Here is a 23858-nt window from a genome sequence, read left to right on the forward strand (position 1 = left end):
TCTATCCAATTATTATCAATGCAAACACAAATCTAGCTATTACATTAAATATTGTTGCTGTAATATATATGATAAAGAAAGATAACCTGGCTTTCAATTTCACGACATCCAACAAACTGATAATGTATATATCTAATCATATCAGAAATTTATTAGTAAATAACCTTTCTATTGTATGAACACGGAAGTTTCCCATTTGAATTATTATCATGGATTGTAAAATGCATATAAACTCAATCTTCAATAAACATATGTTATTTTAATGAATCCACCTGGTAATAACTGACCTGTGTTTTGTATTTTGGATTTGGACACTATGAGTTCTATTTACTTCACGCTGTTCTGTCTATTTTATTATGTTGAACCAGGTAAATATTCGAAGTTTCATAAACACTATCTTTCTGGTTTAATGAAAAATGTAAAATAAAAAATTACAAACAAAGAAAATATATTTTTCTCTCCAAAAAGATTTATTTTTAAAAGAAATTTAAATTTATTTACCAGATGATAATATTACCTTCAGGTTCGCTCGGTTCTATGGGAACTCCAACGGGCTGTCCTGCTTCTCTGCCCCCGATTAACCTGACTACCTACGGTAGCTCCTGTCTCCAGTTTAATTATAACCACACGTTCTGGGAGGAAGCCAGGAATTCCTGTCTCAGTGATGGCGGCGATCTTCTCCAGATCAGGACGAGGGGTCTACAACAGTTTCTAGAGCGCTACCTGGTGTCACACACAGGGGAGAAAACTGGATTCTGGTTTGGTGCTTCTGACAAGGACAATGAGTCCCAGTGGGAATGGATCTCTGGTAAAGACTTTACCTTGAAAAAAATTTAACGAAAATTTGATTTATAGAATTATCAAAGTGAATTTAATTTTTTTATACTTAAGATGGTGGATCCCTATCGGTAATTCCCAGCAGGCATTTCAGCGTTGATTCAACGTTGAATCAACGTTGCACTTCAACGTTGAATCAACGTTCAATTTTGGTTGCATATGAAAGTTGCGGCAACGTTGAGACATGACGTTGTTTCAACGTCATGTCTCAACGTTGAATAAACGTTTAAAATGGGTTTAATTGTTGGTTGATTTATGGTCGATTTTTGGTTGCAAATGAAAGTTGAGGCAACGTTGAAGCTTCAACGTTGTTTCAAAGTCAAATATCAACATTGAACAAAAGTGAACATTGGTTGAAATTAGGTTGAGATTTGGTTGAAATTTTTCGGTTGTACAAACGTTGATACTTGGGTGAAATCACGTTGAATTCGAATCACATTTTGCTTTATAAACAAATTCATTTCAAATTCTTATAAAAAAAAATATTCAAGTTGCGTAATATTTATATAAGTTGTAATCCAGTATTATGATTGTGAGAGAATTTATTTTACATGTATTTTTAAGACAAACACAAATTCAAATTTAATCACTGAATATCAAAAATCACTGCTCGACAAAATTCATATTTCTAGTGAAAAGTTGATCACGGTAATCACATCCAAGTCCTTCAAAGTACGCGTCTGCATTACACTACTAAGTTCCACAAAGTGGCGGATCAATTAATTTTAATCACGCATATCGTGGAGTCCCAGGAATGAAAGAAATGAACAAGAGAATCCACACTACCCTCTAAAGCAAAAGCCTATTGATAAAAAAAAAATAAAGATGTTAAAGCCATTTGTTCGATAAAAATGAACGTAACACGTTATTTCAAACAATAAAAATAAATATAGATGAATGATTTAAATAATCAGACAAAGGAATATGTTCCGGTACTTGGATTTAATTAACACGATTAAAAGAATTTTAGTTGACTTCATGTTAAACTCCGTATGAGTATAAGTAATTATTACTAAAGGAAAATGTTATAGACTCATGTTAAGGCTCATTATATAAATTGCATTCTAGAAGAACTTGGATTTAATTCTACAAGTGGTAATCCTACTTATACATATACTTCTCTTTCTAAGGAAGAAATTCTTCAAAATCACCTGTCAGTTTTGAATACTTTTAATATTCCACAGAGCCAAAATGAATTTGAACTACCTTATATATATTGGATTCCGAAACTTCATAAGAATCCTTACAAACAAAGATACATTGCAGGTTCCAGTAAATGTTCAACCAAGCCTCTTTCGTTACTTCTCACTAAAATATTGACAGTAGTGAAGGAAAAACTTCAAGAGTACTGTACAACTATATATTCAAGAAGTGGTGTAAATCAGATGTGGATACTTAAAAATTCTAAAGAACTTTTGGACAATTTGAAATCACAAGACTTTACAAAAATCAACAGCATAAAAACTTTCGACTTTTCAACTTTATACACAACAATTCCCCACGACAAATTAAAATCCAGGCTTTTTGATATCATTGACAGCTGCTTCTTCAACAAAAATGAAACTCGTAAGTTTACTTACCTCGTCATTGGTCATTTGAAAAATTGTTTTGTTAAAACAGATTCTGATTGCACACATAAGTACTCTGAAGTTGAGATCAAGAAGATGCTTGAGTTTCTGATTGACAATATCTATGTGGTTTTTGGAGACCAGGTATTCCAACAATCTATTGGAATTCCCATGGGTACAAATTGCGCTCCGTTATTAGCAGACTTATTTTTATATTCATATGAAGCAGAATTTATGCAAAATCTTTTACGTGATAAGAAGAAAACACTTGCTGTTGCCTTCAACTCGACATTTAGATATATCGACGACGTATTGTCAATTAATAATGATAATTTCCATTCCTACGTCGACACGATATATCCTGGTGAGCTTGAGATAAAAGATACCACAGAGTCCGACACTTCTGCTTCATACTTGGATATTTTACTTGAAAAAGACACTAATGGTAATCTAACAACCAAGCTATATGATAAACGTGATGACTTTAACTTTTCTATCGTCAACTTCCCTTACTTATGCAGCAATATACCTTCATCACCTGCATACGGAGTATTTATATCTCAGTTGATTCCATACGCAAGAGCATGCTCTACGTATGAACAATTTCTTAAACGAGGTAAATTATTGACAAGCAAGTTGATGAAACAAGAATATCAACAGTCTCGTTTAAAGTCATCATTTCGTAAATTCTATGGTCGATACAATGACCTTGTCAGCAAATACAATTTATCATTGAATGAAATGCTGACTGACGTTTTTCATACCAATTGTTAGTCCATTATTTATACACTGAATTGACCACGGATTTTTTCCGTTATTTCCTGATTATGACAACGAGCACACGGCGGGTGTGACCGGTCGGCAGGGGATGCTCACTCCTCCATGGCACCTGATCATATCGGAGGTCCGTGTTTGCTCTGCTCTTATTTTGTATATTTGTTTAATGGACGTTGAGATTGAATACTGTTCGTTATTTTCATATCCTTCACATACATATACATACATGTAGTGTACTTACAAAATGTAGCATTCCTTTGTATAATTTTCACGGGCGAAGAATCTGATGCAATCATGGCTGACTATACAATCAATTCCCTACACCACTGGTTGATTGAACCTTACGACGAACTACAATTAGTTAAATTGTATAATATATTGAATACTAGCGTATATTTCATAACCAAATAAATATCAACAAAACACATAATACAAGAACCAAGGATGTGCATTTCACGCAGATTTCAAATATACTTTTGTACATGTTATAAAACAAGAATAAAATGATGAACAGATACTAAAAAAATTAATTTCTTAAATTCATGACAAGGAAATAATACTTACTGAGCAGAAGTTGATATTCCATCCTTAATCCTTGTGTATATAGCTTGGAAACACATTAAATATGAACAGCAATATCTCCCTCGGGAGATGACACATTAAGATTGTATGCCGGAAGTGAAGTCCTAGTGTAAGCCTCCATTAATCTTTCGGGAATCCTCGATGTTTTACAATATCTAAAGTGAGAATCTACACAAGGAGTTCCAAGTAGCCTGTAAACTGGTTTTATTTTAGAAGAACTAGCTTAGAAGTGTGTGATCTACTTTCGGTTTAGGCCTATTTGAAAGGCAAGGAAAATTTAGAAAAGAAGTACGATGCTTATAAATACCTATATTTTGGTGTGTCGTATATAATTAATCTTATTGAATTGGTAAGCCACACAAGGAGAATTGACAATGACGTGATTTCTATATATAGATTTGTTGACGCGAAGGGAAAACTGCTTGGGTAGAAATAATCTTTGGATTGCTCTTGCTTATGTTGAAATACCTGTCAGCTTAGTTTTCTGTTTGCTGAATAAGTCATTTGGGAATTCAGGTATAATAATCCATATATTCATTGCATTAAAATATTTCCCTTTCTGTTTTATTTCATTGAAATTATTGATACCAAAGAGATGACATTTCAGGCTTTCTGGAAAGCCAAACTTGTCCATCAGTTGAATTCAAATTTTGACCTAGATAAGCTGCTATACTCTGCCCAGCAAGAATATTGCATAACTAGGTTATCCCGACACTGAAACTGACCAACTAAGCGAGAGACACTCCTTATCTGATATCTCGAAGGTTTTTGGGGAGTGGATCTTAAGTAATGCACCTTGACCGGTTAATTGTCAGTGTGAAAATTTGTATGTGTTTATTTGATTTTTTTTTATATTTTGTGAAAGATTTGTTAAATTAATACACACAGCAAAAGCACAATCTAATCAAATAAGACTTCTTAGATTCGCTCTGTATCCGTATAATCTGCGCAAGAATATACGGATTGAATCCATATGAGTCTAATTTTAAGAACATTAATCCTGTTAATTCGGAATAATTATTTTTATTAATTCTATAGTTACATGGAATTACAGCGAGATGTTGGATAAAGATGACGTTATTGTATATTAAAAAGCTTATATGAAGCATATTTTATAAATATGTAAAAAAAAATATTCACAATTCATAAAAAAACAACATTTTTGAAACATACACACTGTAATTATAATGAAGTGTTAAATGTAGATACCATCTTCAAAATCATATAAATTCATATTTAATATTTTATAATGGTACTAGCTATTGGTACAACTCTTGGTGAGTAAATCAATTTATAATGCATGAGTTTCATTTATTAAGTATAATTATTATATATATAATATTTTCTAACAATGCATACAGCTGTGTGTATATTGCTAAAAATCGCATGGATTAGAAGTTAAAGACACCTTTATATTTTGAAATTAAACACAAAAGTGCTCAATACTCGTTACCCGTTGTTTCAACGTTAACTTTTCCTAACTTTTATTTCCTAAAGTTGAAAATATGTTGCATCTACCACGTTGTTCAACGTTGAAATCAAGAGATTGTCAACTTTGCATTTTTAAACCTTGTTTTAACTCTACAATATCAGAAAATACTTAACGTTGAAAACATGTTGAATATTCAACGTTGTTTCAACGTTGAATATCGACGAGCATTCAACGTTGAAAATATGTTGCAGCTTCAACGTTGTTTCAACGTTGAAATATCGACGAACATTCAACGTTGAAAATATGTTGCAGATTCAACGTTGTTTCAACGTTGAAAAAAGGTTGAGGATTCAACGCTGAAAATATGTTGCCTCCTCAACGTTGTTTCAACGTTGAAATATCGACGAACATTCAACGTTGAAAATATGTTGCAGCTTCAACGTTGTTTCAACGTTGAAAAAAGGTTGAGGATTCAACGTTGAAACCTCAACGTTGAAACAACGTTGAAATATAGTTGATCAACGTCGCAACCTATATTCCACCTCCTTTCAACGTTGAGAACAACGTTGCATGCCTGCCAGGAATGGCTTGACATAAAATCAGATAATAAAGATGTCCCCATCAAATAAAAAATTAAAAACAAATAAATATATCTATATGTTCTGTCAGTAACTTGCTGACCAAAATACCGAAAACCATCCCAAATTTTCCTTAGGCTATTGAAAAGTAGCTTTACGCAATGCTCAATGACTTTTTAAGTACATACAGACGTTTATTTTTTCCCATTTTAAAAAGTTAAAATTTAACAAACACTTCTGTATACAATGTATTGACAAGGTGATAAAACAATGAGGTATTCCAACTGGCAGGACGGACAGGGGACCAGGGCAGGGCCACACATCCCGGACTCTGACCTGGACGACTGCGCACTGATGCGTGTCGACTACGGGTTCAAATGGTACGACGTACCGTGCAGGAACAAATTCCTCAAATACTCCTACATTTGTCAGTATGGTGAGTTAGAGACTGAGGAGATTTATAATTGTTTTCAGCAAAATATTTTTTGATTGTTCAAAATTTCTAAATTCATACATTATTCTTAAACTAGAGGTAATTAAAAAGCTTTATTTTTGTTGCTTTTTAGAGATGGGAAATTCCGGAGAAAGAATATTCAACAAGTCCAATGTTTTAATGTCACTTGCAGTAATAACTTTATTAACACTGAAAATTTTCTGAATTAGTGCTTATTGCAGTGTGACTTTTTACACATAATTTATATATTTTCATCTATAACTTAATGAAATTCTTTAATCAAGACAAAGAAATAAAACATTATCTATATTACTTAGATGAACTCTATAGGAAATTAATTCTCAACACAAATATATATAATTTGCTTTTAAACGACGATATAATGATTCTTAGACCACCTTGGTTTAAGAAAATATTTATTCAGATTGTATTATTTTTACGTCCATTAGAATATTGAGGAGGGATCAGGTGCCATGAAGGAGTAGGCAGTCTGTTGACTGGTCACATTTGCCTCATCTCTCCATCGGAGAGTATCGGAAAGATCCATAGAAAATTCAGTGTTTAAATAATGGTCTAACGATTTGTATGAAATGTCATTCAGCAGTTGATATAATGATAGTTTGTATTTGCTTTCATTGTCATTGCATCGAACATATAGAACTTAAGAAACAATAATGGTGTACTTAATTGTTGATATTCTTGTGTGTCAATAATTCACGTCCGTTTTAGAAACTGTTCGTGCATAGAGCATAATTTTGCATCGAAGCAACTGTAAGATTTAAGCCCGCGTGTGCAGGTGATAAGAGTATATTGCTGCATAAGGGAAGTTGAAGATTGAAGAGTCATCATATTTATCATTCAGCGTGGTTGGTATGTTACAATTAAAGAATTTTTCCTAGTTAAATATCCAAACATGAAACAGAAATTTTTTAAATAGTGTCTTTAGTATCTCAGTGGTATCTTTTACTTAAAGCTAACAAGGATATATCATGTCATCATCAAATTTAAATAAACAATGTTTGAAATTGACAATACATACGTCATCATTAAATCTAGATGACGAGTTGAAGGCCACACCAAGTGTTTTCTTTTTTTCACGTGAAGTACTTTATAATTAGACTCCTGAAAGGAGTATTTGAAAGTATATCCAGGCTACTAAAAAATTTATCAGTATTAAAAGCTGAATTTAGTGATTTTTGAGAATTTTATTACGCCGTTAAAATGTGCTATTATGGATAATTTGTATGAAATTTAAAATAAGGTAATTGTTTCAGACCTCTGTACAACTAAATATATCAATATGCTACAGGATGACAATAATGTAACATTGCTTCAATCGTAGCTAATAAAAAGTTCATCCATCGTAAATATGGACAACACAAGATTATAAATGTTTTTTTTTCTCTGTTCTGGAAATACAGTTGTAAAATTGTAGTTGATTACAATTTTGCAATAGAAAAGTCGTACAGCTCTTACAAGGTTGCAGCTCGTATATTGCTTTAAACAATATTAGTTTACCCCCCCCCCCCCTAAAATACGTAAACTCCAGACTTAACTTTGAATAAAGCATATATGTGTAAAGGCAATTATTTTTCAACTTAATTCCGTTAAAAAAAGTGAATATATAGAAATTGCACACAAACAATCCATATCTAACATGAATGAATTTTAATTTTGTTAAAGGGTGTGAAAATGTTAAAATAGAAAGAAAACCATTCTATTCTTATACAAGACATCTTTATTTGTAAGATGCAAAATGTTTTCAGCAAGTAGTTGTAAATAAAGTTTTCAAATGTACGACTCGTGTATTGAGCTAATTATTCGCCTGTTTCCGTGTATGACAAAAATACAGATATGCACTGTAGTATACCTTTTCATACCAATTTCACATAGATTTGTGTTTTCTAGGAGAGGACCATATTTCGTAAGTAGGAGTCTAAGGTCATTTTTATTGGTATAGTATATACACTGTTGATAAAGCTAATTCCAGGGGAGCGGGTTTTGATCCCACTAAACCGAGCAGACAGCAGACACTATTTTTAAAGTTAAAATAAGCAAAGCAATAAATAATTATTTGTTGTTTTTTTTTTGCATAAAACTCATAAATGCGCCAAATTATTGACCATATATTTCCAGAATTGTGCTCCTTTATGCTATATTTATGATTTATCAAAGTCATCTACTCAGATCCCTTAAAGTAAAATTTCATAACTTTTAAAGCACATTCCATTTTAGGGCGAAATTAAGACCAAACAATGCATTCTTCTTGAAAATAAAATACATTTTATTATAATATCACATAGTATGGATAAAATTACAGGTCGGCAAGGAATGCTCACTCCTCTATGTCACCTGTACGCACCTCTTGTGTTTTAGAAATCCGTATTTATTCTTCTCTAAAGTTTATATTCTTTAATGTACACCATAAATTTGTCATAGATTCCCGTAAATGTTCTTTTAAGCTTCTTTCTTTATTGATTACTAAAATATTAACAGCGCTGGAAGAAAAATTCAGGATATATTTGAGAAGTGGTGTAAATCAGATGTGAATACTTAAAAGCTACAAGTAACCTTAGAAAATTTGAAATAACCAAATTCCAAATAACAATAACATCAAAACGTACGGCTTTTCAACACTTTATTCTTCAATTCAGCGCAATAAATTTAAGTTCAGACTATTTCAAGCTATTTCAAAAAAAAGGGGAATTCGTATATTACCTAACCTTTCCAAAGATAATTTTAAATTTATTTTGCTAAAAATTCTGTTCATACACACAAGTACTTTCTAACTGATATTTTAAAAGATAAACAAAAGGAAACTAAATTTGAATGCTTAATTAAAGAAATCAATGTGGTGTAAAAATAAAATAAAGTATAATAAAAAATAAAAATAAAATAAAATATAACAACAAGCCAATGTATTTTGTTAATTGGCTGAAAGGTGGATTTAAATATATTGATGATATTGTATACAAAAATGACATGCAACCTATAGAATGGTTTTATGATAACCTTGTCTGTGAGAAAAATTGGATTTATAAATATATGATAATAAGATTTTGTAGATTATGAATTTAGAAATAAAAAGTATAAAAATATCAAAGAGTGTATATGAAAATAATTCATATGATTTACTTCACTATCTTCAAGAAAGATATGGAAATAACGAGCAGTATTTAATCTCAACGTCCATTAAACAATATACAAAATAAGAGCAGAGCAAACACAGACCTCCGAAACATTAGAGGTAGGATCAGGTGCCATGGAGGAGTGAGCATCCCCTGCCGACCGGTCACACCCGCCGTGTGCTCGTTGTCATAATCAGGAAATAACGGAAAAAATCCATCGTCAATTCAGTGTATAAATAATGGACTAACATTGGTATGAAAAACGTCAGTCAGCATTTCATTCAATGATAAATTGTATTTGCTGACAAGGTCATTGTATCGACCATAGAATTTACGAAATGATGACTTTAAACGAGACTGTTGATATTCTTGTTTCATCAACTTGCTTGTCAATAATTTACCTCGTTTAAGAAATTGTTCATACGTAGAGCATGCTCTTGCGTATCGAATCAACTGAGATATATATACTCCGTATGCAGGTGATGAAGGTATACTGCTGCATAAGTAAGGGAAGTTGACGATAGAAAAGTTAAAGTCAACACGTTTATCATATAGTTTGGTTGTTAGATTTCAATTAGTGTCTTTTTTCAAGTAAAATATCCAAGAATGAAGCAGAAGTGTCGGACTCTGTGGTATCTTTTATCTCAAGCTCACCAGGTTATATCGTGTCGACGTAGGAATGGAAATTATCATCATTAATTGACAATACGTCGTCGATATATCTAAATGTCGAGTTGAAGGCCACAGCAAGCGTTTTCGTCTTTTCACGCATAAGATTTTGCATAAATTCTGCTTCATATGAATATAAAAATAAGTCTGCTAATAACGGAGCGCAATTTGTTCCCATGGGAATTCCAATAGAATGTTGGAATACCTGGTCTCCAAAAACCACATAGATATTGTCAATCAGAAACTCAAGCATCTTCTTGATCTCAACTTCAGAGTACTTATGTGTGCAATCAGAATCTGTTTTAATAAAATAATTTTTCAAATGACCAATGACAAGGTAAGTAAATTTACGAGCTCCATTTCTGTTGAAGAAGCAGCTGCCAATGATATCAAAAAGCCTGAATTTTAATTTGTCGTGGGGAATTGTTGTGTATAAAGTTGAAAAGTCGTAAGTTTTTAAGCTGTTGATTTTTGTAAAGTCTTGTGATTTCAAATTGTCTAAAAGTTCTTTAGAATTTTTAAGTATCCACATCTGATTCACACCACCAATATATATAAGGTAGTTCAAATTCATTTTTGCTCTGTGGAATATTAAGTATTCAAAACTGACAGGTGATTTTGAAGAATTTCTTCCTTAGAAAGAGAAGTATGAGTAAAGGTAGGATTACCACTTGTAGAATTAAATCCAAGGTTTTCTAGAATGCAATTTATATAATGAGCCTTACAAACGAAAACAATGTTGTTACTAACTTTGTCGGCAGGAACCAGTACGTACTGATCATGTAATCTATCTAATTCTTTTTTTCACTTCTGGTTTAATGAACACAGAATGATAGATGGTTTTCATTTTGCCCGTCAATCTTTTAATAAGTGACGTTGACGTGCATCTGATACATTTAATCCATTCTGACAAGGTGTCAATGTCTTCTTTTTCATATCTGGCCCATCGTCTGGCGTAATTTTCAACAGAATCCATAATATTTATGAAATTCCGACGCTAGTTGAAGGATCGGGGTTCCCTATATTTAGGACCTTTTAAAATAAGTGATCTAAGGTCCTCATTACGAACTATTTTTACGTCACCTGTAATAACGTGTCCAGCAGGACTATAGTTATAGGGCGAAGAAGAACATGCACACGAAGGGGGGGATTATTTTTCAGATAGTCGATATCCAGGCCATGTAAAGTGTTTTTGTAATTGAAAAGTTTGGAAGCAATGGTCGATGTGTATTTGTAGGAAATACAAGGTGTAGTCTTTAACTTGAAATATGGTGGAATACAAGACTGGACCCTTTTGTGATTAAGAATATTACTTATATTAACCGCGTCAATTCCTTTATTGGCATATTGAAGTTTAAGGAAAAGACGGATTGTTTTAGCTGCATTTTCTTCCGTGAAACGTGCGGGTTTAAAATTTAAAAAGCCTATGATATGCAATATCCATAATCACAGAATCGAGCCTATATTCAGGTAAAAAGGAATCTAAAATTGGATGTTCCTTGGTCTTTTCAAGAAGACTACTTAAAAGTTTCAAAGGGACAGAGTAAAGTTTTGTTCGAATATGATGTAGACCTAACTGTTGATTTACATAAGGTAGTAATGAATCAAAAGAGACGTCGGGTATTGCAGGTTTATTGTACGAACGATGTCCATGACTACACTTACGTCTCTGAGTATTGATAAAAAGTCCCATCACATTTATATTATATTTACACTGCGGACTTGAAAGATTTCCAACACTATCGACATTGTCATTACATCCATAGGGAAAGGCTGTCCCTAGTTTTCTAATCGAAACTTCTTTACGTTGTCTACGGAAAGGTGTACTCAACGACGGACTATTTGTGTGGTGATCAATCTTTTCCAAAATTCTAACTTTCATTGATAAAATAGAATGATCAGGTGAATCAAAATGCTTATATAAAAGCTTCTGACCACCATGATTTATTTGAAATCGATGTCCTGATATTCTTTTGTTAAGCAATCCCTTAGTTTCACCGGCGTAAATAAGTCCACCAAGATTACATTTTTTCCAAAGACAACATTAGAAGATTTGCAGTTCAGATTTTCCCAAGTTTTGGTATAGAAGCTCTGTCCAGTAAGATTACTGGTGAAAGAAGTGTCAGTTATCAAAATGTCACAGGTTTTACAGTTTTGCACAGAACATTTTGAAATCGAAGACATTGGATCGGAAAATGAATCACCCAATATATCTGTAATAGAATTTTTACACTCTTTCAATTTGGTATATGATGTTTTGGTTTTATACCAAAACTGGGAATCTGAAGACTGTACATATGACATATGTTTATTATCCCTGAGGATAATCCGAGGGACACCAAATGAACTCCATGAGTCTGTGTCCCTTATAGACGCAAAAGAGTGACGCCTTTTTATACTGGGCGACACGCCTGCCAGTATCACTTCAAGTAACTGTGTTTGCTATTACTTCAAACTTGATTTATAACATTCTTTGTCATGATAAATTTAAAGCTCCATGACATCAATATTATTATGAAAAATTGGTTGAAATTCCAAAAACAGCTTGGAAATCTATATATGATAAAAAAAATATCAGCAATTGCATATAGAGGAATATCAGACTTTAATTATAGATTATTGAATAACTTATTGTGTAAAAGAGAAATGTTGACGAAATGGAAAATTGTTGAAAATGAAATGTATGTTTTTTGTAAAATGTCAAAATGTTTCTCACATATGGGATGTTGTTCAGCGCGACTTGAAATTTGATACATCATGGAAAATTATTGTTATTGAATTTTATAATGAAAAGATATTATTTTTGAATAGCATAATATCCCTGATTGCATTTAAAATTTACAAATACAAAATGCACTGTAGACTAGAAAACAAAGAAGAAAAACCTCAAGAAATATGTTATTATATGAAGAGTATATTGAATATTTTTCGGAAGTATGTTAGAAAATTCACCATTTGAAATATTGTAATGTTATAAAATGTATTAAAGACAAATTAGAATTCAAAAACCCATTGTAGAATGAGCTTGTTTTTCTACAAATCTTATCTGGAAGACAATATTTAGACTGTAATTTGAGCTGGAGGTGAGGTCTCCTAGAATTATAAGGGTACCTTTACAATTATACGTACGATATTCAGCTGGATTTTTTAAATGACTTTTCTTCATTTTGATATTTTATGATAAATAATTCCATATGGTTTATACATGACAAATAGAAAGGAATTATATTGTTCAACTTAACAAATCAATGCATTGTGTGTAACATGTATATGATGTTATGTTTTTTCTTATAAATTAAAAAAAAATAAAATAAAAGATGCTTGAGTTCCTGACTGACAGTATCTACGTTGTTTTAGAAGACCAGGTTTTCCTACTATCTGCTAGAATGCCTTAGGTAATAATAAACTCTTTCTATAAGCAGATCAAAATCTGTATTCAAATCAAGTAGTCTCAATTTATTCAAGATCTTATACATGAGAAGAGAAAAAGACTGGTTATCTTCTACTCGACATTCAGATATGTCGACGAGGTGTTATCTAATTGATAACACCTCGTCAATATTACTGAATGGCGATGTACAATAGTTATTCCGATTCCTATGTCGACAAATTCCAGTGAGTTTGGAATAAAAGATGCAAAAGAGTCTGACGCATATGTTTCATATATGAGTATTTTACTAGTAAAAATTATATTGGTATTCCATCAACCAAGATCTATAATAATTATGATTACTTCAACGTTTGATTGTCCACTTCCTTTACTTATGCTGCAGTATACCTTTAACACCTGCATACGGAGTTTACATCTCTCAGTTGATTCGATACTCAAGAGCATGCTCTACGAATTAACACTTTCAAAGGCAAGGTAGGCTTTAAACAAACAACTTGATGGCACCCGATCCTACTTCTGATGTTTGAGGTCCGGATCCATGTTGCCATAAATAAGTGACATATGTCCACATATTTATGAAATGTATGGAGATAACAAACAGTATTCAAGCACAAAATGTTAAATAATTTTGCATGTAGGGGGCAGAAATATGCCACAATAATCTTTGCATAGGTATGAAATAGATATGCTGACTGTACAAATCCTACATTATAATGCACCTTCTTTGATATCTTAAAAGGATCAAAAATGCATAATTCGAATACCAACTTTGATTTAAGTACTTAAAAAAACAGTTCATCTCTAACTGCAATATAAATGCTTTTTGAATAAAATTCAAACATGTACTAGCCTGGTATTGTGTTGTATACTTACCTAATTCCATGCATGGTCATGGTTCTGTGTACAGATATGATTTGAGGCGCTTTTAAGTTCTTTCTCTGTGAATAGCTCCAGCTGACGAAAAATGAAAGAGTGTATTAGGTATATCTCTTATTGTCAGTCGTGGGTTTTGTTAAGATATGGATATATTCTATTCAAGCTTCTTTATTTTTCTCAATTGTTTTGGTAAGCATACTTCTACCTTAATTATTAATCATGGTTAGCCTTTTGGAAGATCCATAAAATTAACAACATGCATCAATACAAATGTAAAGATTTTTTCCTATATATATATAAGTGGAAATCAAGGGGAGCTATGTCGCTTTTTGTCAGAGCATCACTATTTAACGCTAAAGGTTGATGCATCTTTTTGAAGTTCAAAGTTTGCCCGCTGACAACTGCCCGCCAAACCTGAGTAAAAGCGACTTGTATACATACGGGGGTTTTTGTCTGAAGGTGCATTATGGGAACTACAACTGGGATGAAGCAAGACACAAGTGTCGTCAACAGGGCGGAGACTTAGTTCAGATCCGGGATTCTGGGATGCAGCATTTTCTCCAAAGGGTTTTGTCGGGTCAAAGGTCAGAGGAGGACGGATTCTGGATTGGGGCCAGCGACAGGGAGTCAGAATCAAATTGGATATGGGCCTCAGGTCAGCCTAACGTGTTTGTTGTAGTAAGGCATATACGATTAAATGTAAACAATGAATAAAAAATCATGAATTTACAATTACATATATCAGGGACCTACATACTAACGGGATAGGCAACTACCAAAAATCTCGCGATATAGTCTCGCAAAAATATTCACATCCAAGATGACATGATACAAGGAGAAATAGAAAGGGAAAAAAGTAAAATCTGCCTTAATTAACCTTATTACACTATCACACTATTTCTTAGGAGGGTGGTGGCAAACTGATGTACCACGAGTCAAAATCAAATAATATTTTTCCCAGACAGCATTTCTAAGGACTGACAATTTGTTTGTCATCTGCCTGCCAGCTTTCTCTTTATATCTATATGGCTTTCTCTAACATTTATGCTTTAAAGGGACAATTACCCTCTGCTCCACATTTCACGACTTTTTTTTTTAAATTCCAAACATTGATTTTCAGCAACAACTATAACATTAAATTCAAATAGAAAATAGTTTGAGGTATGAAGCGTTGCTTAATTTTTCAGAAATGAATAATATGTCAAATCATGATGTGAAGAAAAGTTGATATGGTCATTAGAAAGATCAATTATTTTTAATCTCACAATTAAATTAGAAATATGAGGTATATATAAAAATTATATTTACTCTCATACCTATCTAATTCCCTTTAGAAAACATACTAAAGCGATGCTTTTTAAATCAGAATATCAAATTTTTTTCTGTGCATGTAAAATAAGAAGCATCCATAAACAAGAGTTATCGTTCCATTATCACCCTTGAAATTCTTTTTAATGAAATAAAATATTATCTAAATGTTTATAAACAATTCTGCGGCTGTAATTTCTGTACAATTAAAAGACTTCCACGTTTAGAGCTAGATTTCTTTTTAATTTACTCCGTTTAAAGGAACTGAGTATAAATGTTTTAGGTAAACTATTAAAAATAATTTATAAATATATTATCAATAGAACTAGATTTCAACCTCTGAACCATGGGGTAGGTTTTGCTTGAGTTATCTATAAAATGGTCCTAATGATAGAGATTTGTAAACTCTGGCATGAAAATTCACTGAATTTCATGACAAAATGCCCGCAGAAAGTTATCTTTCTTATCTGTGGAGTTATCTCTCTTATCAGAGTATCAATGAACCTTAAGATAACCCGGAACATTTGACAGACTGACAGACTGACTGACAGACAGACGGAAAGACTAGGTGGAAACCTATAGTCCCCTCCGGTTTCACCGCTAAGGAACTAAAAATTTGGTAGGTATAATTTATTGTGATGTATGTAGGTATATAAGGCGATGCTGTGATAGGCAAACGATGGACCATCAGCTAATATTTAAAAGTGAAAACTTAAAGTTCACTACAGTTTAACTCATCTGTGCAATGATTTACAGATGGTTTTATAATAACAAAGCAATTTAAAATGCATTTCTTTTTAGAAGGTTGGGAAATTATGAAGAAATATCAAAATATTCAGTGCTGTATGCTGTTTTCATATTGATAAAGTATTTTTATACCACATCCATTAAGAATAATTTTAACTTCACGAAAGACTTCAAATAAAAATATTATTTTACCATCACCATTGAAGTTCCAGACTTCGTTTTTATACAGGTATTTTTAAAATTCTGACAGGTGATCCTAGAATGAGTTACAGTAATTGGGAGCCCGGACAGGGACCATCTCAAAGTGGATTTCTCTTTGCCAGTGGAACCCTTGAAGACTGTGCTCTAATGAGAATATACGATGGATTTCGATGGTTTGATTATGCTTGTAGCAACAGTTTCTACCAGTATTCATTCATCTGTCAATACGGTAATACAAGCATTTCCTGTAATATTTTAAATATAAATATAAATATTTCTATTTTTATTTGCTTTCAATTTGACTCAATGATGAAATGCATTCGCTAACAAGTTCATAGTATCGATCATAGGACTAACAAAAGGATAACCTTAAACGAGACTTCTGATATTCTTGTTTCATGACTATCGATAGATAATTTACCTCGTTTTAGAAAATTGTTCATACGTAGAGCATTATCTCGTTTATCGAATCAACTGAGATATGTAAACTCTGTATGCAGGTGATAAAGGGAAGTTGACGATTGAAATATCAAAGTCAGCATGTTTATCATAGAGCTTGGTTGTTAAATTACCATTAATGTCTTTTTCAAGTTAAATATCCAAATATGAAACAGATGTGTCAGACTCTATGTTTTCCTTTATCTCTAGCTGACCGGGATATATCGTATCGACATAAGATGGAAGTTTTCAATGTTAAGGTAGGTCCCTAGTACTGGACCTACTTGTGATTTTTCAAAAAATTGTTCTCAAATGTTTAGATTGTTCATACTAAGGTATGATGAATTGGAAAAAAGAAGGGGTTGTCAGTATTATTATTGAGAGAGAGTTTCTCAAACATAGGTACCCCCATTTTTCAATTGACGATATGAGATTCCAATAAAGGTTTCACATAATTTGTACATAAAAACACTAATTTTGATGCTATTGAATGATTTTTCCTATTTAAATCAAAGAAATATATCCAATTAAACAAATTACAGTAAAATTTTATTCTTATTATATTTTCCTTGGTTTTTGGGGACTAAATTGAACAAAATACAACCCTCGACCAGCCCCAAAACTTGGAAGTACAACACTATTAAAATTATTGTAAAAAAAAATTGACTTGTGATTTTTCGGTCAAATTCTCAAATTATGTTCATCTATGACTATTTGTTAAAATTAAATTAAAAAAACAGCACATTGCCAGCATATATTTTTTCTCAGCACCACCATTTATTTATACGTTTTTTGTCCAAATTGAGATTTTTGATAAGGAATTTCAAATGATGGAAGATAAAAAATACAAAGCTATTGATGACTTTTATTTCATTTCATAGATGCATAACTGCAAAAGAATAACAACATTCTTTAGAATATAATATAATTTTAAAACCTATAATACTTTCTGTGTGCCATTAATTACAGATATATTTCACATATTATACATGTACATGTATCTGTTTTTCAAGTAAATGAAATGAAAATCCACAGTCTAATCAGTCATCAATTTTGAAGCATTACTCTTTCCACTACATTGAGTCAAAATACATCCAATTATGTGTTCAACAGTATACACAAAAAATTAGTATACAACAGAATATTAACAGTCAGCATAAAAAAAATACAGTCTAACGTTAGGTTGAGTGTTGACTGAAATCTCCCATACAAGTTTTTAGACCTTTATTTTACACACTGTTTGTCTAAATTAAAATACATACAAACAGTAATCATTCACAGCTATTCAAATATTCAACCAATTTGTTGATTACATTAGATGACTTGGATATTCTAGGCTGCTTTGAACCTGATAATGGTTCACTAAAAACATTTCGTAACCCATTATGTGGATCCCTCTTGTGGATTAGCACCAACTTAGACAAACTAAGAGAATTTGCAATCAACTTCTTCAAAATCATGGAAGATACAATCTTTGCCTTAACAAGGGGCTCTAAAGACTTCTTTATGGTATAATAATTCAATGTGAACACATCATTAGCTGAACACAGAGCCAACAACTTCATTTCAAAAAGTTCCCTCAATGCCTTCACATCAGCAATAGCATTATGAGCTTCATAATCTTTTCCAATGAAAGTATTTACAAGAGTGACTTGTTTAAAATCTTTAACATCATCTTTGCTGAAAGATTTCCTAGACACTTGTAAGGTATCTATAAATCCAGTGACAGTGCTAGCAAAACTGTCAAGTAATTTACATTTGACTAGCTGATTCATTAACACTGGTAGGTCAAAACATTGTATATTGTGCCCAACCAAAATAGGTTTACAATCAACAGTCTTCAAAAATTCAACAAACTGCTGAAGTCCTTCAAATGGCTCTTTATGGTCCACTTTCTTGCCATTATGCTTCAGCACACCACCAACAAAAGTAAGGCCAGTTGCTGCAGATGCATCAAGACTAATTGGGGACTGCGGTGTCAAGTACATGTTGAACTCTCTCTCTCCACATACAGCTGCAATCTGAACAATGTCTGATGTCCTGGCTGAAATAAATAAAAATAAATATTGAAACTCCCATAGGGTATACTTCTAAGTCAAGTGCAACACAATTCTCTTAACCTTATATAATATATTCCTTAGCTATTTCTACAAAGAAAAAAACAAGTTCACAAACCTAAACCAGTAGTCTCTAGGTCAAATACCATGTAAGATTTGTTGGTACTTGGTAGTTGATCTAATTTATTCAAAGAAATGTCCTCCAAATCAACTTCATCACTCAAACCAATTTTGCTGCTGTATGTATCCGCTGCAATAGAAATGTTCGGAAAAAATGATAGGTAAAAACAAACAAACATCACACATATAAATTAAGTTTCAGATAAATAGTATTTATCTGACTTACCTTCAAGAACAGATTGTGATGCATCTTTTGCAGACCGCTCTGTCTTCAGCTCTAAGCGCCTCCGCTTTGTGCTCCGCTTTGCTTGTTGTAATCGCTTCAGCTTCAGTCTGCTTTGTAGGATCCTGGAATGCTTGAGGGTGTATCTTCCAGGAGACATTGTCAGTCTTTTATTCACCTGAGAAAAATAGAAAATATGAAATTGAAAACTTTTTCTGGAAAAGAAAAAAAAGAAGAATCAACAGATCCTTATCAATATGTAAAACATGTAATTTTTTTTTCAAGTAAAGAGATTATATATTTTATGGAGTAAAAAATCTAATGTGTCTGCATTAAAATGTATTACAGCAAAACTCGGTTATAACGAAGTCACCGGGACCTATAAAATTACTTTACTATATCCGCAATTCTTTATATCCATATAAGAAGTTCATTAAATTTATATAGATGGGGATCCAAGATGACTTCGCTATATCCGTGAATTTGCAATATCCATGTTCGTACTAAACAAGTTTTACTGTAACAATAAATTCACACATTTTATAGATATAATTCTCGAAGAACTTTCAAAACCCTTAAAAATTAATCATGCATTAAAAATGATTTCAACTGCGTCAAGTAAATAAAAAAATGTAAACAAGACAAGAACAAAAACTACACAAACAAGTTTAGGCTATGTAATGGTATTTTTGATGTTTCCTTTTAAATACTTTACTTTATAGACATTGCCTAAACTGCCATGTGTGAACATCAAAAGAACATCAAAGAACATTTTTTTTCATTTGTATACCTCAGTTATATAATTATACCCCTCATTTTTCTGACAGACAGTTGCAGATACTCTACTATGCAGACTGTCTGAACCTCCATAAAACCTATGAACAGTTTAGGTGACATAGTCTAATTAATAAAAGGTACATGTTTTATCTATGTGCATGGTTTTTATCATTTCATAAATTTGAAAATTAAAAATTCTTACATTCTTTTAGGCGCTTTGCTAGAGACCATGTGGTTAAAATTTTCATTCACTTGAGTGGATCCCATCGACACCAACTCAGTTGCCCGGTCTGCATACTTCTCAAACAGTTTTTCTAGAGCTGATCTCAGAGGCTCACTTGTAAGAGGTTTCCCATATGGCAAGTTTTTTGGTTTGTAACCAGTCTGTTCACTCCTGCACCATGTGCCACACATGGAATGGTCCCCTTTTAAGATTAAATACACTAATACAAATACAGCATTCATACATTATCATGAACTCAGACCAATTTCTAAAAATAATTAGAAAACAAAATTATTTTTCTTGCCAGTGTCAAACTTAAATATATGTTCATTCTTTTTGCAAGTAGTATTCTTACCATATAAATGAGGAACAATTTTCCCCAGATCATTAGCTAACTTTTCTGGATCTTCAGATGCCTGATGAACACAATATGTAAAGCATCTCTCAATGTGTGTTCTAACTTTAACATTTTTCAATACTTTATGGGTATTGCTGATTTCCACAAGACTTCCAGTAAACCCCTTTTTCATGTGATTGCTGTCCACCTTTTTCTTTATATCTGGATCAACAGTTGCTCTCAATCTGGCTATTGTTGTAGAATCGTTGTCCATTACTAACGTGGTAACCTAACAACATTTTATAATTATAAGCAAAATAAAAAACAGTAATGCATTAGCACTTTCATTTACAATCTTCACATATATATAAATATTTAATAAAGATTTCATGGAAGGTGGCATTTTAATTCATAGCGCTTTCACCTCTTAGCTCTTCATGGATTTTGAATATTGATTGTACACAGATATATTGATATAAAATTGAACATATCTATACATTTCATACCTTTTCACCTTGATCTTTTATGCTCTGCACCATCTCGCAAGCCATAGCAGGTTCCATAGATTTGGCTGACCCTGACCAGTTTCGACTGCATTTGTGCTTCCTCACAGGAACATCCTTCCGTTTTGCCAAGTCACATATTCTGCATTTTTTAGATTTTACAGCATAACCAACACATTTCTTGGTTTTTTCTCCGATCAAACTTGCATGTCCTTCAAACATAAAGAAAATTGTTCAATAGCAGTAAATACTTTGTATTATTTTAGTAATCAGTGAAAAGTCAAAGCATCCAATTCAAATTACTAATTAGGATAATTGATGACTTTCTTAAACCATCAAAAAATACCTGTAAGGCTATTGTAGGCACGCCCAGTACCCCGTTTTTGCCAGGCACCATCGAAGCTGACAGTGAGATTACCATCACTCCTGAAGAAAAATCCAATAATTATCATGCATGAAATTTTTTTTTTTTTTTTTCAATAATTCAAATTATTTTGACAAATACCAATAAACGTACTTTTCAACTTCCTCTAATAGACTGGTTCGACAACTTTCTTCTGCCATTTTACTCAGTGTACTGCCAACTTCCCTTTCCCTTTCCTTTAGACCTCCCTTTGAAATTCCTGGAATGTTTAGTACTGCTAAGAAGGCATTTAAATGAGACTCTCCAAAGCCACCATTGATCATTCCTAAAATATTACAAACACAATTATTTAAAACAATAATCAAAGATTAAAACAGGGGTGTGCAATCACCATCGCCCGACACCCGGGGCTACCAATTTAAGAGGTCAGCTATCTAAATCTATACTGCGTTAGCCCGTCGGGCTAGTAAATCTAAAATGAAAGTAAACATATATTTACCTCGACTGAATTTAGGTACGAATTAACTTTTCTGAAAAATCAAAATCTTGAATTCGTTTTAACCTATATGCATTGTGTGTTCCTATCGCCAGTCATCTCACTGACAATTATAGTCGATATAAATAGGGGGAAGTACCTGACAATTACAAAGTGCAAACCATTATTTGTTTTATTTCAACTTCAATATTTTTTTTAACCTTTATGTTATACTTATACATGTATTGTTTTCGGTAGTTAATGGGCTAGTCACTAGCGCAACGGGCTAGTAATTTATTTTTGTAATATCTATTGCACACCCCTGATTAAAAACACCAATGTACACAATTTTATCCAAGTTTATTTCATACTTATTATACACTTACCTACTGCTACTTTCGTATTAATATCCCATGCTTTTCCTCCCTTTTCTGTTAGATGTTTTTTGCCTGTTGGGACATCATTAAGTAGCCCACACTCCTGGTATCTACACTGCACTTGGAGAATTTGAGCGAGTCCGAATCTAGTCTCTCCAACACAATCGGATAAATGCAAAGGTTGCCCACATCTCTTGCACTCCTTTAAATTATTTGCAAGGATACCAAGTTCGATTATACGTCTACCTTCGCTCCAATCATTTTTACCTGTTGGCTCAACAATTTCCTCTCTAGCAACACGGACATCGCTAGCAAGAGGGTCAACACAGTGATACACATGGTCTTCGTTCGTAACTGGAGTGATTACTGGTGTTTCAACATTTTCTTTGGAAGTATTATCATCACTGCGGTCCCAATATTTTACACACTCTCTCCTCAGGACTTCATTTTGCTTTATACGAGAGGATTTCACGAATTTCCCCTTCTTATTTCTTGCCGCCATTACTGCGGGATGTTATCGATAAATAATAGTGTTAAAAACCTATCCGGGAGTCCGATCCGGTTATGACGTCACACGACTAGACCCCTACTTTAATTGACAATACATCGTCGATATATTTACATGTTTGGTTGAAGGTCACAGCAAGTCTTTTCTTATTTCATAAAAAATTTGGACAAAATTGTCTGCATATGAACCGAAAAATAGGGCTGCTAACGCAATGGGGCGCAATTGGTACCCTTTTGATTTTCAATAGATTGTTGGAAGACTTTGTCTCCGAAAAACCAAAAAGATATTGTCAATTAGAGCTCAAACATCTTTTGAAGTCATCTTCAGAGTACTTGTGTGTCGTTTATGCCCTTTTATGCTTTACTTAGTAATTTCTTAAATATTGAAAATAGATTAAAAAGAGGAATGTTATAATATAGTTCAGCAACTTTTAACAGACACAAATATTTACTACCATGGTGATTACTAAAAGTAATTCTTTTACTTATGCTTTTAAGGTATTGTTCACAAAACAACAACTTCAACAACCTATGAAACGGTTGGAGACATTATCGGCTGAATTATGTGACTGAACAGTGCAATTTACTGCAATGTTACATGATCTACGAAACGTAAACTCCATAGTTTTTATTTTTTTAATCAAATTAAACATATCATTTTGTACCTAATAAATAGTCCTTAATTTAAAAATAAAAACTATAAAAAGTTTAGCGAAGTTTAGAACGCAAAAAGTTGGCGTTTATTGAACGCCTGAGTTTGCAATACAAATATGAGTAAATGCAATATGCTTGGAATATTCGAATGGTCTCTCGCTATATCAGGGGTCCCAAGTCTGAACTGCTCGCTAATATATATAGCCACTGTTCAGTGTAATCAAACGTCACCGATGTAAACTGACGAATGCTATA

The 23858-nt window shown here is 32.6% G+C and overlaps 2 protein-coding genes across 2 annotated transcripts; one reads left to right on the top strand and one right to left on the bottom strand.

The window, feature by feature from the left end:
- The first annotated feature begins 236 nt into the window (after window positions 1-236).
- LOC134235874 (C-type mannose receptor 2-like) lies at window positions 237-23612 on the top strand. The gene is made up of 6 exons (XM_062718035.1): window positions 237-368; window positions 524-808; window positions 6034-6210; window positions 14672-14947; window positions 16598-16777; window positions 23448-23612. Exons 1-6 carry the CDS (start codon window positions 317-319, stop codon window positions 23507-23509), a joined length of 1032 nt encoding a protein of 343 aa, XP_062574019.1. The 5' UTR covers window positions 237-316; the 3' UTR covers window positions 23510-23612.
- LOC134235887 (uncharacterized) lies at window positions 17835-23023 on the bottom strand. The gene is made up of 10 exons (XM_062718061.1): window positions 22452-23023; window positions 21744-21915; window positions 21573-21652; window positions 21230-21438; window positions 20814-21012; window positions 20366-20588; window positions 20177-20261; window positions 19386-19564; window positions 19162-19208; window positions 17835-19030 (listed from the first exon to the last, which is right to left on the bottom strand). The coding sequence occupies exons 1-10, from the start codon at window positions 22942-22944 to the stop codon at window positions 18258-18260; spliced, it is 2460 nt and encodes an 819-aa protein (XP_062574045.1). The 5' UTR covers window positions 22945-23023; the 3' UTR covers window positions 17835-18257.
- Window positions 23613-23858: the final 246 nt, after the last annotated feature.

The sequence above is a fragment of the Saccostrea cucullata genome, unplaced genomic scaffold, assembly GCF_032062105.1.
Source record: "Saccostrea cucullata isolate Sc308-1 unplaced genomic scaffold, CSIRO_AGI_Scuc_v1 ctg337, whole genome shotgun sequence".
NCBI classification, from domain to species: Eukaryota; Metazoa; Mollusca; class Bivalvia; order Ostreida; family Ostreidae; genus Saccostrea; species Saccostrea cuccullata.

What these genes read in the sequence shown, in the direction of transcription:
- LOC134235874 (XM_062718035.1), top strand. Translation starts at nt 317, where the DNA reads ATGAGTTCTATTTACTTCACGCTGTTCTGTCTATTTTATTATGTTGAA. An exon ending in ATTTTATTATGTTGAACCAG is followed by an intron (nt 369 to 523) that starts GTAAATATTCGA and finishes TATTACCTTCAG; the next exon opens with GTTCGCTCGGTTCTATGGGA. An exon ending in TTCATTCATCTGTCAATACG is followed by an intron (nt 16,778 to 23,447) that starts GTAATACAAGCA and finishes TATGCTTTTAAG; the next exon opens with GTATTGTTCACAAAACAACA.
- LOC134235887 (XM_062718061.1), bottom strand. Translation starts at nt 22,944, where the DNA reads ATGGCGGCAAGAAATAAGAAGGGGAAATTCGTGAAATCCTCTCGTATA. An exon ending in TAATACGAAAGTAGCAGTAG is followed by an intron (nt 21,916 to 22,451) that starts GTAAGTGTATAA and finishes GTAATATTTTAG; the next exon opens with GAATGATCAATGGTGGCTTT. An exon ending in CAATCTGTTCTTGAAGGTAA is followed by an intron (nt 19,209 to 19,385) that starts GTCAGATAAATA and finishes TCAACTACCAAG; the next exon opens with TACCAACAAATCTTACATGG.